This window comes from Podarcis melisellensis (assembly GCF_964234715.1).
Source record: "Podarcis melisellensis genome assembly, chromosome: 12".
Taxonomy (NCBI): domain Eukaryota; kingdom Metazoa; phylum Chordata; class Lepidosauria; order Squamata; family Lacertidae; genus Podarcis; species Podarcis melisellensis.
This window is the reverse complement of record NC_138544.1, coordinates 8,628,562-8,647,179: the sequence shown is the minus strand read 5'-3', so window position 1 is coordinate 8,647,179 and position 18,618 is coordinate 8,628,562. Positions and strand designations below refer to the sequence as shown.

The window sequence follows — 18,618 nt, the reverse complement described above, 5'->3', positions numbered from 1 at the left end:
GAAAATGCCAGCTGACTCCAAAAGCCTCATTTAAAAAAATAAAATTGTTTGGGATTGCCTTAACAGTTGTGGAGGAGTTTCCGTTTATTCCCATGCCAATATGTGCCACTCATTTGCCTTTCTGTAGAACTGAGACCCACCCCAATGTCCATTTTTACTGTGTAAAATAATCCACCCACCTGTTAAAAACTTGTGCCATTATTAATAATGCTATGGGGAAAATTCATTCTTGATGTTGTTTGATTGGTGCAAAACTGGCTCCAGGTTTGATGGCGTATTGGGCATACTGCCTTCTGGTGGGATCCCTCTTTCACTGATAGGCCCCAGCAGGCAGTAGCTGCAGAAACTCACCAAGCAGAGATGCCAACTTGAATAAAATATTGGGGGGTGGGGAGTCCCATGCTGCATAATTGATTCCAAGATTCAGCGCGCACACACCATTTGAATGGCAATGCCTATCAACTGGCGGTGGGGTGGCACCCTCAAATATTTTATGGGTGCTTCTGGTGGTGAAGGAACCTTGGTCCCTAGAAGTTGGCTCCTATGTCTCCATCAGGGCCGGATTTAGGTTTGATGAGGCCCTAGGCTACTGAAGGTAATGGGGCCCTTTATATGTCCAGTTGTCCTTCGCCAACAACGAATTGTCACTGGTTTTTGTGTTTAATATATGCTATGTGGTAATTTATGGACCTAATAGGTATCTAGAGCCATTTGCACATGCAGAATGTAGGCACCCTATACAGTGGTACCTTGGGTTACAGACGCTACAGGTTACATACACTTCCGGTTACACACTCCGCTAACCCAGAAATAGTACCTCGGGTTAAGAACTTTGCTTCAGGATGAGAACAGAAACCATGCAGCAGCGGTGCAGTGGCAGCGGGAGGCCCCATTAGCTAAAGTGGTGCTTCAGGTTAAGAACAGTTTCAGGTTAAGAACGGACCTCCGGAACGAATTAAGTACTTAACCCGAGGTACCACTGTATATAGAAATGAGCAAACCAGTGATATTTTAGGGAGCAGGCTAGCAGGCGGGGCCCATTACTTAGATCATAGGAGCCTACACAACACAAACACTGTTGCTGTATGTAGGTTTTATTTTATTTGTTTTTTATCTTATATTTTGGAAATTTACATCCATTTTTTTCCTTTAATTTTTTTGGGGGGCCCTCAAGAGAGTGGGGCCCAAAGCTATAGCTTGTTTAGCTTATATGTAAATCTGGCCCTGGTCTCCAAGGATGGCTGGGTGTAGCCATTTTCATTTCCCACAGTGCCCCAGCGTGCTTGAGCTAATTTCACTCCAGGGCACTGAAGGAAATTAAAATTATGTCCATTAGTTTCTGCTGTTGGGAATCTGGGGCAAATATCGCTCCTGATTCTGAGCTACTGGGTGCTCTGGCAACTGCTGCAAGATGCCAGGAGCTGACTCTGGGCCTGGTAAACGGGATCGTGTGGGACTTTGCTCTAAAAGCGTGGTCCATTTTTGAACTGGGCCCAACCCCCTTGAAGTTGTGTCAGATTTTTAAATGGGTTTCATTTTCCACCAGCCTGCTTCCTTCTTTAAGGGGTGGGGAGGGAGAAACAGATGGGAGAGATCTCTTGATTTTCATATTAAAAAGGCCCTGCAAGGCTTTTCCTTAATGAAGTATTGGTTTTTGCCTGAGGTGTGTGCCTGGGGCTTCACTTTTTCTAAGTAAAGCTGGCAAGAAATTATAATCTGTGGCTCTAAACCATTTTTTCAGGTATGGGTATGTGTGGAGAGACCATTTCTGAACTGAGATGGGTTGGTTTTGCCCATCTCTACCCAGAAACAAAACTCACAACCCATTCAGATGCCCATATGAGGAAAAGGAAATGATAAAAAAGTTAAAGCTGTTCACCACTCCAATAGAGATGGCAATCTTGGAATACAAGCTCATAAAGTTTACTGTTGGTTGCAATAAAGAATTTGTTGCACAGTAGCAAGTGATTTATGTCAAGAAAAGAACTATACCCAAGCCAGATATTTTTAGCCAAGAAATGTATAGTGCAAAAAAAAAAAAATCTCAAACAGCAGTTCTTCCATTTCAGCTCACCAGGTGACCTTTAAGAATCCCAATTTCAAATTTCATATAAGTTGACTATATGCAAGGTTAGTAAGCGAAGCTTATGCAGATGCTTAAAATCAAATCTACTGAGTCAGATTTATATTACAAAAAGCCAAGCACAACTGTGCATTTATGGTGTTCTGGCTTTCATCACAAATTTTCAGCCTGTGCAATATCAAATGGGCCTGGATTTACTGTTTCTGGAGTTTAAATGCTCTCTTTGGCAAACCTTATATTGCAGGGACAGTATGGCAGTTATGCATGCACTAGGAATTGTACCATCTTCCCCAGGGCCCATTCATTTCATAGCCTTGAGCCATGCCACCACATGGTTGAATTATTACCATATGTGATGAACAATGCAGAATGTGATCTATCAAAAAGTGTGTTCCCCGAGAGGCAGAAAATAGGTGGCAGACTTGCTACAATTGCTTTTGTGTGCAAGCACAATTTTAGCCATAAAATGCTTAATGAACTCATTAGCCCGCTCAGGACTGCAAAAATGTAGAAGGCTTATCAAGCATTTTGCAACACCCAGTACTGGTCAAGCACATTTATGTTTGGATTGCTGGTTCATAAGTTGTGCAAGCTTTCCCTGGGATCAGGTTAGATTTAGAATAGCAGCAAAATCCTGGAGCATCTTCTTTGCCAGTTTATCTCCTACTTGCGCTTTCCAAACCTACTGAAACTTAGAAGTTTTGGAGTGGGGAGAGAAAACCCGTAACTTATATTTCTGAAAATCTTATTCTCAGGGAGTGCTCCAAGAGATTCCTCTTTCAAAGATAATGTTCGTGAAATGCTTTGACCATTCTTAACTATGTTGTGGCTGCTATTAAGACTGCCTCTCCTGAAAATTTCTCCTTAAAGCAAGCAACAGCTACAAGTCCGGTCAGCAGCACTATTTATTTGCAAACATAATACAAAAAGATGCACAGGAGCCAATATGGTATCAAGAATGTCCACACGTGGGACTGAAAACATGATGGAGCAATGTGATGACAACAGTTTTACAGTTAACAGTAAATTCTGAGCCCCTGTTGTTAGGGCTTTGAGTGCTTTGCAGTTGTTGTTTTAAAATCAAATTTATTTGCTCCCCAAAGTTGAATTCTGTCACCAACATTAAGCATGTGAGTTTTCAGGGTCCTCCCTTTTAACTCTTCTAGTCAACTTAACTTCTTTACCTATGGATTCTACAGCTGCTTATATTTTATCATACATTGTTGGCATATTGTTATTCATATCCTTTGCAACTGCAAGGCCTAGGAGCTGGCATTTTTAAAGGTGAAAGCTAAGAATCAAAAGAAGCTAAAGATTTGCATGATGCCGATTGTTGACTAGTGGGTAGACATAGCAGACGACACAGCGATTTCTCCAAAGCAGCTCTTTATTTGTAAGCTGGAACAGAACTGAACTGAGGAGCTCAGTCAGCCTGCTTATATAGAGCTCCACTAGAATGCAACAGTAGCCATTTTCTGTAACTAGCCAGTCACTGAACGTCACTTCCGATCCTTCATTTGCATACAAACTATCCAATCACTGAACGTCCCTTCCGATCCTTCATTTGCATAACTATCTACAGTATCCCCCTGCTGGCCCAGGGTGAGAACTTCAGTACATAACACCGATATCATACGTTTTTACGACCTTAGATTTATTTTTATTTAAAGTCTATAGCAGAGTAAAGAAATCTGAAACCATTTAATCCATTTTGTTATGCCAGTAGAGGTATTGAAATGTTCTTGGAAGTTACAAGGAACGTTCGAATATATCTCATGGGATGAATATTGCCAGGCTTTCATGCACTAACAACTTATACATATATTACATTAGTCTGTCTCATCATCATCATCAAACCTTTATTGGCATCACTTACAAACATTCAGAATAAATAGGCCAGTGCAATCTTGTCGCCATTTCGATGATACAGTCATTTGCCAAAGGGAAGAAAAGGAGGCGAGCACTTCATTTCACCTCTATGGGTCTCCAGCAAGGGCAGGGTCCTGTAGTGTATTTCGGCAGCAAAAAAATCAAATAGAGGAACTTGGCTTTGTCTTAATACACATTTGAAGTACATCTTACATTGAACATCTGCCTGATAAACAGTTAGGGTTGTTGGAACCACCCAGTGTACTGCTACAGAAATTACTACAAATGATATGAATCAAAGCCACAGAAAACCCCACAAGGAAATCCTGCTGTGCACAAAGCAAATGAGTTCGATTTGAGTTGGTGTGGTCTTTTTTTGTTGTTGTTTTGTTTCTTTGGGTGATGAGTCTCCCAGACGAAAAAAAGAAGTGGAAGGGAAAACGCTTTGAAATATACAGCTATATATAAATGCTCTTAATTAGCATGGAGACAAACCAGAGTGGGTTTTTCTTAGATTTCTAATTGCCAATGAGAGAGAGAGAGAGAGAGAGAGAGAGAGAGCGAATTCTGTTTTGAGATAGCTAAAGAGTCATGTAACAAAATGTGTCTGTAGGCGTAATGCACATAACTGAAGGAGATAGCTATTAGGAATAGATAACCCGGTGTCCATTGGCAGCTAGTCTTTTCACTTGCCAAGGCAATTCTCTTGATGACAGCTGATCTGTGAAAGGTCTTGCACACCACCAATTTAGTTATCAAGGGTGTGGCCACATTCCATTGACTTAATGGGAAGTTTTTCTTTCAAGTTAACAGCAAAAGCCCATTAACAAGAATTGAGCCAGATGACATCCTAAACGATTATTGTGGCCTTGTGAATAAGCCCTAGGCAGAAACTGCCGTAGCATATTAGATTTTACAGTTTTTAACCTTACAGTTGACTAGCAGTAGTGGATTTTGTTTCGTTTCGTAAGAAAGAAGAGATCCACATTATAGTTGAACTGAATCAGAGGACAGAATTTCTCGATTATTATTGTTCCCTTTGAAAGTCTGCCCTCTCTGCATTTTTGTGGGGCTGTTGAAAGGATGTTGTGGGGTGAGGGAATGGGTTTTTGTTACCTGGACAAGCAAGGAACAAAGAGGAGAGGCACTTTGATTCCCATAAAAAGCACGAGAGAAAGCCCCCAAACAAAGAAGTCAGTATTGAGATCAGCCCCTGAGGAAGAAAATAATCCATTCTGATCACAGGTTGGTTCCATCCCCATTCATGTTGCTCTGTCCTGTTACATGCTTTTTAAAGCAAAATTGCTTGTGAAGGGTTGGCCACTTCTGGATTCCAGTCAAAACCAGTTCCCCCAGCCCTGATTTAACTTATCGGTTATAACAGCACAAATAACAGCTATCTCAAGTGTTCCAGTTACTGGGTGTTCTTGAGTACATGCTAATTCATGTTGATTCGCCATGTTATTTATACGTAGAGATTTTGTGTACTTGTGCAGTCATCTGCTTAAGTTTTGCCCTGGATAAACCAAAAAATCTGCAGACGACAAATTTCCTTGCCTTTTCCCTGTGCTATTATATAACTTGATTTTGTAAGCACAGATTTTATCACGGTCTAAAGCACTGTTTTGAAGAGCCTAAGGCCCACTGGAATATAAGCCCCGCTGGAATGCTTTGACAGTCAAATTCTTGAGCGAAACCTCTTCTAAGCAGAGATAATCTAGACAATATTCACATGTGCACAGAGCAATCCAGACTTAAAATAAGTCTGGCTAAGGAGTTCAGTGGCCATGCGAACCAGCCTTCCCCCTTGATAGGAACTAGGCTGCCCACATAAATGCTAATCAGTTAATAAAATAAAACCGATATCCCTCTTTCATTTGCTGTTTTGCTTACATCTTCAATTCCTTAAGGACGGTGTATGTGCCTGTCTGTTTGTCTGTGTCCCAATGAAGCATGGGTCATGTTGTTTCTTGAACAATGCAGTTCAACCAACACATTTTGATGACGGCAGAACTTCCTGTTTAATGAACTGCAGATGCTAAGGCAGGATGGCACCACATTGGCAGTGCAGTTCATACATCACTGCAGGCAATCCATACCCAATGACATCATGCCCCGGATAAGCAAACAGGGCTCAGGAATTCCCTTGCCAATGGAGAGATTCTTTTTCTTAATCCAGTTCTTACTGAAAGTGTACCTGATTCATTCCAGATGTCCTGAGATTTAATGACTCAGGAAACTGCTGTCTTGAAAGGAAGGCCTAAGCTCAGTCTCCTGTTGCTGTTGTGATGGGGATTAGAAATCCTCTGTCAGACTCAAACCAATGAGGTTTTCAATAAAGTACCCTAAAGCTATGAATCTGATGGCAGTTCCTTCAGTTCAGACATTTAGTTCGTGCTTTCCAAAGAATCCCCCTCCCCCCTCCCCCCAAGGGTGGAATACATGCTGTACTTAATGACTACTTTAAAAAATTCCCTATTTTTCATATATTTTACTCTACGAGATAACCAGCAGCTGCAGACAGTGACCCATGATCCTTATTCATTGTTAACTTGGTGAAAAATTCTGTGCTTCCCTGTATGTATGGCGATCAGTAGTTTATTGTATATATAGTTCGAATGCTTTTAAACCGGAATAATATTTTTTAAAGTCAGGGGTAGCCCCTCCCCCTGATGCTGTTGAACTGCAGATCCCATCATTCTGAGCCAGAAGGTTGGGGTTGATGGGAGTTATAGTCTTGCAATCTTTGGGGCTACAACCTCATGTCTACAACCTCAGGGTCTTCTTGGTCAAACTCATATGCACCTGTAGCAGTGCATTCCATATTCAGAAAGGCATTGTCCTTGCAGTACAAAACAGGTCAGAACCATTGCAGGTGTTCTATTTACTGCCCATTTTATGCAAAAATCCACGATAAATATTTAAACTCCATGCTGAAAGAAAGGTTAAATTGCCCCGACTTCTCCAGGGTTTCCTTTGTACTGAACGGTCATAGGTGCGACATTATAGAGAATGTAGCAACATTTCTGAGAGATGCCATTAAACTACGTCGCTGCAAGACTTGAAAGGCACTTTTTAACCTGATTATTGTTTCCTCTTAAAGTACCTCCTTTTATGAACAGGCGCCAATTTTATGTTTTGATTTATGCACTTTTGTATCCTCTGCATGCCAAGGAAGGAGATTGATTGACATGTGGTGGGGCTGGCGCTTAATTTGATGGGACTGGGCTGGCAGTGAGGTTGGGGGTGTGCGGCTGCAGTGGTGGGAGAACTGGATTAGTGGTGGTGCACTACTGCAGCCCAGCATCAATGCCAATGTCACAAGGATGACTGTGGCTCTTCCTCACCACATGTGCCACCACTGATGCTCATGTAACAAAAACATGAGGGATGTATTTCTAATAGATGTGTTATTATCAGTAGCCTTGAAATCAATTTTTGATGGAAGGACTACATCTGTTCCATGAATGAATGAAATGTTAGAAATGTTAAAACCCACCAAAAGCACCAAGAGGGTGATTTGGAGTGTACTTAACCCTTTCGCTGCCTGCTGCTTCTGCACTTCAATTATCCTCCAGTACGCTTCCATGCATGAGGTTCCATGTATTTGGACAGGCATCATGTAGCTGTGTCTTCAGTCAGAATTATTTTTTTTAAAAATAGAGGTAAATATGAGCTATAAACACCCTTTGACAAAGGCACTCAAGGCAGGGTCCCCACCCCACACACCCAGTCTGGTCAGTTCAGGCCTTCTGGGATCAGTCTAATGCATCTGTTATCAACCTTTAGTCCCCAGATATGTTTGGACTACAGCTCCCATCATCGCTGATTGCTGGCCCTTCTCAGCAGGGATGATGGGAGCAGGAGCGAACGAAGGCTAACCGAAACCGAGGTGGGGCAAACCGCCGGCTGCGCATGCGTTGCACCACTACTTGTGGCACATGCATGGCGTTGCTACGTATGACGCATTCGTGGCATCGCTATGTAGGGCACATGTGCAGCGCCACTACATACAGCGCATGCATGTGACACCACGCATGCGTTGTACATAGCAAATTTGCTGTCGGCGCCACTCAAGCGCCATACGGAATCCTCTGCTCATGGCTGCAGAAGCGAACGGAGGATTCTCCACATGTGGCTGCAGTGGCGCAATGGCCGTTTGTGCCGCCGCACCCAGGGGCGGTGGGGTGAGCACCCCACGGGGTGCCTTCTTGTCCCCCCCAGACACGGCACCCCAGGTGGACTGCCCCCCGCCCCCCTTTGAGACACCACTGGATGAGATCAGGGAAAAGAGTCGGCAGAAGAAGAGTGGAAGAAATTTAAGGACTATCTAGGGAAATATTGTAAAATTAATGAATGTTAGAATGATGCTGGTTAGAAATTAAGTGGTTTTCAGCTGTAATGTTTAAGATAATTGGGGGGGGGAAGGTCGAAGATTAAGTGAAAATTAATGGTGAGGATTTGCTGAATTAACAACTTGAATTGGAATACAAAAAGGGGAGGTATGAGGAGGTCTGGGAAGTAAGTTATAAGAAAATAAGTGAATGGAATTTTATGTGTTTTTTAAATTGTTTTTAGTTTTGTATTTTTGTTATTTCTTTTTGTTTGTGTTTCTTTTTGTATTATTGTTTTTGTATAACTTATGAAATGTTAATAAATATTTTATTTTAAAAAACATGAGACACCACTGGATGGGAGTTGTATTCCAACTACATCTGGGGATCCAAGGTTGAGAAAACCTGGCTCTGATGCCGATTTAGAGAACTGCAAAGAAGGCATCATCTGCAAGCGCTCACTTTTGCCTACATGACCTCTCTGCAAAAGGTCCAGCAGTGCCTCAACTTGTGCTTTCAGTTACTGCTTTTTGTTCCTACAGACTCCACAATAATCCCAGATATTCACAGCCTCCTTATGATTGACTCAGTCAAGCAAGCTGCTGCTGCTGCAGTGATGTGAAATGGCATATCATGTCTACAATAGCTTACGTTGCTTTATTGACAACATATGTAGTCTATTCTCTTTTGCTTTCTTTCTTGCAGTTACAGTGTTTTTAGGTTAATGTTCAGTTTGTATGCAATACTATCCAACCCTCTTCCTCAAGTGAGTTCAGTGTGGTGTACGTGGGGCCAATCCATTTTTCTCATTCATTTCAGTGCACAGTAACTGCAGCAAGCACTGATGGCGGATGAAATATGATCTCTGATTTGCATTGTGGTCTCAAGCAATGCTTTTGGCCTGGCCACACAGTGACTGACTAGGAGGTGAGCCAGACACCTCATTCTTGTCTCCCTATAACAGGAGAACTCTTTTGGCTTGCGTTTTTTTAAGTGAGATGTCACGTTTCTCTACTGTGAATTGAGAAAAGATGGGAAGGAGTAGCAAAGGGTTAACCTGTTGTCGTTTCTGTTCACAGCGTGGATGATAGGGCTCCCTATCTGGCTTTGGGAGCCGTGAAGAACGTTTCCCTGAACATCACCATCTCCAACATTGGGGACGATGCCTATGACACAAACGTCGCCTTCAACTTCTCCAGAGAGCTCTTCTTCATCAAAATGTGGCAAAAAGTAGGAATAGCCGGTCAGCCTTGGGGACAGGCAATGCTGTATTTTTGTTAATCTGAAGTCATGAGCTTGGTCTTCAAGATAAACTATGGAAGGAAATGGAAGGAAAGTTTCTCATCTCATCCTACACCCCGCAGTCACCTCTGACCCCCCACTTCATGGAAAGAAGGTTTTCTGTTCTCTCCTCTCACAACAGCTCCCCACACCCTGTCCCATATTCCTCAGTAGGGTCCTCCTGAACCCCCAGAGAGGTTTTTCTTTGGGGGGGTCCAGGCTTTTGGGGGGTTCCTCAAGAAGAGGAAGAGAAGGAACTTTCCTTTTGTTAACTTCTATAAAATAATTTATTTTAGGTTTCAGGCCATGGAGATTAGCGGAGTTTTAACTGCTTTCATTTGTCCTAGGGGTGTAAAATCAAGGGAGCTTGGCTCTCCTATTTATCTTTATTAAGCTATTTTACAAATAAAAGCTTCGGTGCAGAAGAAGCTTTCTGCAGCTTCTTCCTGTTCTTAATATTCTTGCAGTCACTGGTTTGATCGCGAGAGCGAAAAGAATTCTCACTTGATTGCCCAGATGCTTTTAGCTTTCTACTTGTATTGGGATATTAAAAACAGCACAGCATTATTGAAAGCCTTTTTTTAAAAAAGCAGTTCCCAAAATAAAACAGTCTAGGAAGGGAGTTCCAAAGTCTGGGAGCAGACTTACACACCCCTCTTTTTGTCATCCGGGTGGCGCTGTGGGTAAAACCTCAGCGCCTAGGACTTGCCGATCGTCAGGTCAGCGGTTCGAATCCCCACGGCGGGGTGAGCTCCCGTTGCTCGGCCCCAGCGTCTGCCAACCTAGCAGTTTGAAAGTACCTCCGGGTGCAAGTAGATAAATAGGGACCGCTTTATAGCGGGAAGGTAAACGGTGTTTCCGTGTGCTGCGCTGGCTCGCCAGATGCAGCTTGTCACGCTGGCCACGTGACCCGGAAGTGTCTGCGGACAGCGCAGGCTCCCGGCCTCTTAAGTGAGATGGGCGCACAACCCTAGAGTCGGACACGACTGGCCTGTACGGGCAGGGGTACCTTTACCTTTACTAAAATTATACAATTTACAAAATGTAAAACCTAAATTAAACCTCCCAAAGTTTGATGACGAATTGAGAAATGGGGGAGGGAGAGAAGCTTTACTGTCTCTTAATTATTTCATTCAGCTAACCTCCCCTGCTTTTCAGCTGCAAGGAGGCATTAGCTGAGTGAGATAACTAAGGATACAAATCTGCAGCTAGCATTGCCCCTTTGACTCTTAGTGATTTCAAGTGACTCTAAGTTCCCTTGATTCTTGAGAGCTATGACAGGTCCCACCCATCAGTGAAGGTATGGTGTGTCTTCCATGTCCCACTTTACATATTTCTTTTTTTCCAAGTTTTTTATTGATTTTCAACATTTCAACACATAAAAACATAAAAACAGTCAACAAAAAACAGTCAACATATTCCTTTTGCTGCGCAAGCGCATCCCTAGAGACAAGCAGACCTGTCCACCTCAACAGCAACATCATAATGGCGTTGTGTTTAGTGGTCCTATGTAAAGCACGTTTCCCCTGAAAAAAGCAGCTCGCCCGGATACTTTTAGCAGCTGCTCTGTTAATGAACACGATCCAGCAGGAAAGGCCCATCTTTCCCCCATATTGCCACCTGAAATTCATTCTCAGCAGAGGTAAACCTCAGAATCAAGACCACCCTGGCTGCCAGGTTTATAATCTCCCTCGGATAGCCCTCCTGATATACAGTAACCTGCCATGCATCCCAGTTTGTTTTTTCATGTGCCTGCTAAGCGCTGCTTAGTAGATTAAATAATATGCTTTCATCTGGTTATTGTAGCTACGAGAAGTGAGGACAATAATTGGCTCTTTGTTTCAAATGGCTTATGTAAACTCCCGAAAATGTATATTAGGTGCATGGACACTGAATATCTAATGGTAAGATTTAAAGGACGAAATATGCCCCGGCTCAGTAATTATTAGAGTAGCATTTACTTTCCATGCAAGTGTTATTGTTGCTGGCTCTCATTTCCTTTAGACTCTGAAATTTCATGAGCCATGTTAATGGGATTTCTGGGCAAACCCCCTGTTCCTCTTCACTGGGGTGAGAAAGGGCACGTTGATATTTAAAAGACTTCATTTATTGAGCTATTTTGTTTCCACACTGCTCTGTAGCCAGCCAGCATCAGTGCCTTGGCCAGAGGCTGAAAGATTGCTTTCCATAGGCTTAAGGGACAATTATCCCTCAAACTGTGCATCATTATAGAGAGGATTTTTTGAGGTGTTCTTTCAAGTGTGCCTGCTTATTAACCTTGCATCATTTGGTTAGTTGTCCTAGCATTGCTATTTTAGAAATGGCCATCTGTGTGGCAAATGTTCTGCAAGGTTAGTTGTCAGTGGATATTTCATAAATAAAGAAATTTCCCCCTCTCCCCCACAAAAAAACACTTTATTTAGAATGCTTCTATGCTCTTAGATGGTTGCTACTGTACTGATCAATATACAGTTGTACCTTGGATCTTGAAAGCCTTGGCTCCCGAACAAATTGGCTGCTGAACGATCGAAACCTGAAAGTGAGTTTCCAGTTTTTGAATGTTCTTTTGGAAGCCGAATGTTCAGTGAGGATTCTATGGCTTCTGATTGGCTACAGGAGCTTCCTGCAGCCAATCAGAAGCTGCGCTTTGGTTTTGGAAGTCGAACGGACTTCCAGAATGGATTCCGTTTGACCTCCAGGTACAACTGTATAAGAAGAACACATTTTGAATGTGTATCAGAAGTGTATAGTAGTGGATCTGGATACAAAACAAGTCCAACTTAGGTTCCACTGAAATCAGTAGGATTCAAATCGGTCATTGATTTTTGTAGTATCTAAGTGACTAGCTTTGTCTCAGTCCAGCCTATGGTCAATTGGAACAGAAGAACATTTGGAGGGTGGGCAGGTGTAGTGGTGTGAGTCCTTTGAAAATAAACCCAAAGAAATGGAAAAATGTTAAGCAAAGAATGCTGAGTTAATTTGAAGGATTTTCTCCGCTGTTCTCCTGGTCTTCTTTGCACACTTTGGTTTTGTAGTTAACAATTGGAGTATGTTATTACTCAAAACAACAGGACACTGTCTTGTGGAAGGAAGTTTCACTGAAATCAGTGATACCCTTCCAAGCAAATTGGGATCCTAGACTCTTTTGAAGTCAGGCTTGTGTTCTAATGAAAGAGCCTAATGTTAATGACCTCTGTAGGTCATTAACAACAGACAGCTTTTAATGGCCTCCTTCTTTCTCCTTTTTCTGCAGCAACAGGAGGCATTGACCTCTGGGCTTATTTTCTTTGTAACCAGACCTAGAAGTTTATCGGTTTTTATTAGAAAGGGGCTGCATCTTTCACACCAGAGAGTTTTGCTTGCTTTTAAGAGTGGCAGTTTGAGATGGTGCTGGAGATAAATGACACCCTGAACTGAAATCCCAACCGTATGATAATTATATATATTGGAAATGGGCCTCACCCAATTACATGTTCTATATCAATATGCCTTAATGACAGGGACTGCTCAGTAATTGTCCTCTTTCATTTGCTAGCTCATTTAGACAATTTGGTAGGAACAGGTTCTGAAAAGCAAACTGCCCTCTTGTTAAGAACATTTTAAAAAGGAGATGTTCCCAGTCCTGATTTGCTTATTGAAGTCACCCAGGATATTAACTGTAAGAGTTGCAGACTCAGACTTAACATTTAACTGGAATTTAAGCCGCCCTTATTATTATTATTTTATTAGTTATGTCCTGGCTACAAGCACTGCTTTGTCTAGAACAGGGGTCAGCGACCTAAGGCCCATGGGCCAGTAGTGGCCCACGAGGCTTATCTAACCAGCCCATGGCAACCCTTGCCGCCCCCCACCCACCCAACGCCCCCTGTTCTTACTGGTGCGGTGTGGGAACCAACTTCTGGTTGATGGTGCCTGTGCGCATGTGCACAGGTGCTCCTCCTACCCGGGTGTGTGCTGGAAATAGCCTGTGTGCATGTGTGTGGGATGGAGAAGTGGCCATGCTATTTCATCAGACATAGCATGTGTGCACGCACACGGGCGCTCCTCCGACCCGGAAGAGCACACGTGCGCACACGCTCCGGCCCATCCCCTGATGGACAGACCGTTGACCGGCCCATCCTTGGATAAAGTTGCCTACCTCTGGTCTAGAATTTGGGTTCTGAACTAGCAACCTTCCTTGACTGAAGGCTAAGTTGGGTTCCTGCCTAGTGGAACTCAGAGGCTGGATACGCATTGTCAGGTATGGTGTAGCATCATTCTTTGCTGACGCTGCATTGAGCAGTGGATTGGACTCTCATGTTGATAAAGATGAACAGAGAAGAGGGAAAGAGTGTGAGTGAGGAGGAGAAGTGAGCAAGCCTATTGAGGGTTCCTGATACACAAACCATGGTTAGCCATTGGCCAGTGACTTCTCCCCAGAGGTGCCCAGTGCCCTAACAGCAATCCTGCTGTTTTATTTTAGTGCCTGAAGCATTGATGGCACTGCCGTGATCTTTGTGGCTTGTGCCAGCATGGGGGGGGGGGAATGCCCCTCTCTTTTCCCCCTAGATACAAACATTTTAAAAAATAAAGTATTCTCACACTCTCCTTCCCTAAGACTCTCTATCTTAGTTTCGTAAGGGGAAAGTGAAATGTACTCAGAGCAGCTTGGGCTGTTTTTGGAAATGTGATAGGGTGCTCTACTTTTTCCTTTGGTGGACTCTCAGTAGGTTACCCAAAAGAGAGATGGAATACTTGGTTAGGGCCAGTTTTCTCATTGGTGAAGTGGCACGTTGAGGCAGTGTTTCAGTCCATATGTGCCAATGACGATGAGTTCCTGCTCCAGAAAGAATCCAAAATTGCCATTTTGCAAAAGCCTGTTGCAGAGATGATGAGCAGTATGTTAGATGGTCCATGGGACATTTACCATAGTGTCTTTCAAGTCAAATCTGAAGGCAAGTGGAATTTGGTTGAAGGTGGCGCTGTGGGTTAAACCACAGAGCCTAGGGCTTGCCGATCAGAAGGTTGACGGTTCGAATCCCCGCAATGGGGTGAGCTCCCGTTGCTTGCTCCCTGCTCCTGCCCACCTAGCAGTTCGAAAGCACGTCAAAGTGCAAGTAGATAAATAGGTACCGCTCCAGCGGGAAGGTAAACGGCGTTTCCGTGCACTGCTCTGGTTCTCCAGAAGTGGCTTAGTCATGCTGGCCACATGACCCGGAATCTGTAGGCCGGCTCCCTCGGCCAATAAAGTGAGATGAGTGCCGCAACCCCAGAGTCGGTCACAACTGGACCTAATGATCAGGGGTCCCTTTACCCTTTACCTTTAAGTGGAATTTGGTTATGGGTAAAGGAGCTATCTCGAGAAGGGTGTGTGTGTGTGAGAGAGAGATGGGATCATGATGGGAAAGACCTGGAGTGCAAGGAAGGGGACCAGTAGCCCAGGTGAGGAACTGAGCCATTGTTTGGCCAGTCATTGGAAGTAGTTGCTTTGTGGTTTCCACAGGATAAAAAACCAGTCAGTTATCAGCTCATGGAGGATTCTTGTCTCAAAGCAATCATGAACAAGTAACCAAACATTAAAGTTCTCATGAAAGTGATAAACCCGTGGCTTCAGAGTACAGGTGGGCGCTTTTCCTAACAAAAGCCAGATGTTGCTCTTGCCTGGTCTTCTCACGAGTAGGACTGTTATTCTGTGAAGGAGTTTCCATCATCCCTGCCCTCAGGTTCCCACTTCAATAAGAACTAGGCTTAAGTCTGGCCATGTAACACAGTATCATTTATATGTGCTACAAACACCTTTGAGCCTTCTGTGATGAAAAAGCTTCCAATAAAAGCTATCGCCTGATGGTAAATGGTTCAAGTTATAGCAGCCTAGAGTGGATTCAGTTATTTGATTTTTAAAATGCATTAATTTTTTAAATGCAGGCAGATTGTGAGAATGGGTAATCCTTGTAATCAATCAAAACATATGCTATCATGCTCTACATTGACACTGCAATTCCAAACCTGCTTACTTGGGAGTAAGTCCAATGGAACTGTGTGGGATGTATCTTTGGACAGAACTAAATAGGATTGTGTTCGAGAACAGAGTATTTTTATTACATTCTAAATGTTATCTTCAAATTTTAAAATGAGTGGTCAGCCTCTTAAGATTAGAACTGATACTTTTTATAATTATGTTGATAACATGTCATGTTGCAAGGTAATTAAAAAGTTGCCCTAGCAAAATCCCCCCCCCCATTTGTGCAGCTGCTACATGTACTAGAGCCCTAATGTTGAATGCTTGGCCATTCAACTTCAAGAGTTGTATCTGTTTTGCTATCCCATTTTAGATACTATCTTTCATATGTCTCCCATCTGCCTAACAGAGGTGACACTAAATCCATCTGAAAACTATGTAGTTACAGTGCAGAATCATTAGGCTGCTGAGTTATTAGAAGCGGGCAGAAATGGGTTAAACTTACATGTAGCTTCACAGTAATAAAATATGATGCTCAGTTGAGAGATAGTTTGGCTTTTTTCCAAATCGTATGCATTTTGCATGATAGACTTAATTAGACACATCTACAACTGAAAAAACCCAACCCATGTCTCAGCAGGTATTTTTGAAGAAGTGTGTGGCTAATTCATGTACAACAGACCCGCCAAGTGTCCCAATTTCCCAAGGACAGTTCCCAGATTTACAGAAGCCATTCCTGTTTCTATTCCCGGAATGTCCTGCTTTTCCTTAAAGGTAAAGGGACTCCTGACCATTAGGTCCAGTCGCAGCCGACTCTGGGGTTGCGGCGCTCATCTCGCTTTATTGGCCGAGGGAGCCAGTGTACAGATTCCGGATCATGTGGCCAGCATGACTAAGCCGCTTCTGGCGAACCAGAGCAGCACACGGAAACGCCGTTTACCTTCCCGCCAGAGTGGTACCTATTTATCTACTTGCACTTTGACACGCTTTCGAACTGCTAGGTTGGCAGGAGCAGGGACTGAGCAACAGGAGGTCACCCCATCTCGGGGATTCGAACCGCCGACCTTCTGATCAGCAAGCCCTAGGCTCTGTGGTTTAACCCACAGTGCTACCCACGTCCCTCTACCACACCCCTCTTTTCCTTAGGGCGCCCCTATTTCCATCAGAGGGTATGGATTTTTGCGACCCTCTGAGCCAAGGAGCCTTTAGAATACAACTGAAGGCAGTCCTATATAGGGAAGTGTTTCTTATGTTTAATGTTTTTTATGTTTTTATATATGTTGGAAGCCACCCAGAGTGACTGGGGCACTGCAGTCAGATGGGCAGGGTGTGTGTGTGTGTGTGTGTGTGTGTATAAATAAAATCAATCATGGAATAGGACGTTCCTATTTTAATTGAAAAAATGTTGGAGGGTATGTGTACACCAAGCTGCAGAATGAAATAGGATGGACTGTACCACTTTATATTAAAAGTTGCAAATATCCCGTTCCATGTAATGAAAATCTGCCTGCAAATAATCTGAAGTGGTACAGTCTATTTTGCTGCCTCATCCTGCTGCCTTGTGTAGACCAGGCCTTAGAACACTGATAAAGAAAGACTTGGCCTGAAATGTTATAGCAATATGACATCCACATGCACAACACATAACTTCTGGTCAATCCGTAATCCTCGTTGTGGTAATTCCAAAAAGGTCTCTTTTCCAAGTTGGACATGCCACCGTGTAATTTGGGGCATGTCTGTTTTGTACAAACAGGCCTGATTTCCCGTCTTACGTGCTCTCATTCCATTTGGTCAGGCATTTACTCCTTAGGAGAGATTTAAGGGTTTTTATTTAACAGATTCAAAGGTGCAATTAAGAAGATTTGTGGTCTCCGTATGGAAAGGGATGTTCTTTTCTACGCTCCACGCAGTTGCCTTCATTTATCTGAGCTTATTCTAGGGAAGGAGGTGGTTTTCTACACGAACACATAAACAACCCTCATCTTATTTCTAATATGTATAGTCATTTTGGCCGTAACTGAAGACTGATTTATACAGGAAAAAGGCAACAGCATAGGATCACTGTGTCATTCATTCAAGCACTGCAATCTCCTATTCCTCTGCCTATAATTAGTGTTACTTTAAAAAAAACCCAAAAACTGGGATTTATCTTCCAAAATATAGTTCATTTATGGCCCATCTGTAGCATTTAGATTTCTAGAAAATGCATCCTTGATCAGCTGCTATTTCCTTTTTATTTTTCACTGGGGAGTTGCTGTTATAAGTTATATATACATATAAGAAATTCAGCTGCTTGGGATTTGTTTGCCCTTCAGATATAAGAACCTACTGCATCTACTGTAACTGGTTGCAGATATCCTGGTTTTAAAAGGATTAGGCTCAGATTAAAGGGGCAAGCAGAGGAAGCTCATTTATCTTAAATATCATTTTGACAGCACCCTTTTCCATGGTCTTGTCAGTCCCACGTTAGTCCCTTAACTCTTTGTTTCTCTCTTCAGCTCACTTGTGAATTGATTTTCTGATAACTTCTTGTGGTCTTTCTCTGGGCACCAATAAAGGCTTTGAAGTCTAGTGGTTAGAGCTGGCCTGCAGATCTGGATTTGGCAAAATCAAAGACAAGTTTCAGCTCAGCTTCCAGTAGTTTGTCAGCTGCTCTATCTCCCTCCCTTAAAGACTTTCTAAATGCAAGAGTGAGTGTGCATTATTTGAAAATATATATCTGTGTTCATTCTCACTAACCCATGGTTTGTCTTAGCATTACACATGAACAAGGCCAGCTAAATTTTAATATTAGCAAAATTCATTTTCATAATGTAATCAGTGTAGTGCTGGTAACTGGTCCTTTTCAGTATTTACAGGAGAAGATCATACAAAATTAAATTGTTAGGATTTAAATCAAGAAAGATCTCTGCAAAATAAAGACTAATTCAAAACTAAGCAGGTTTCAAACTGGACATTGAGATTCCTGCTTTTCAGAGGGTTGGACTAGATGACCCTAAGTTCCCTTCCAATTCTATAGTTCTATGAAATCTATGAAACAATGTCTGATCTGTTCCATACAAAGTAAGTTCTGTAAAGAGGCTTCTTTCTGGCCTTTCACAGTATGTGAGAAG

The 18,618-nt window shown here is 42.8% G+C and overlaps 1 protein-coding gene across 1 annotated transcript in view; it reads left to right on the top strand.

Annotated features, from left to right (window-relative positions):
• Positions 1 to 18,618, top strand: part of ITGA9 (integrin subunit alpha 9) — a 228,183-nt gene that overhangs the window by 144,878 nt on the left and 64,687 nt on the right. The window contains exon 18 of the mRNA XM_081931017.1: positions 9,366 to 9,516. Within this exon, the coding sequence (XP_081787143.1) occupies positions 9,366 to 9,516 (151 nt within the window). The remainder of the gene's footprint in view (positions 1 to 9,365; positions 9,517 to 18,618) is intronic.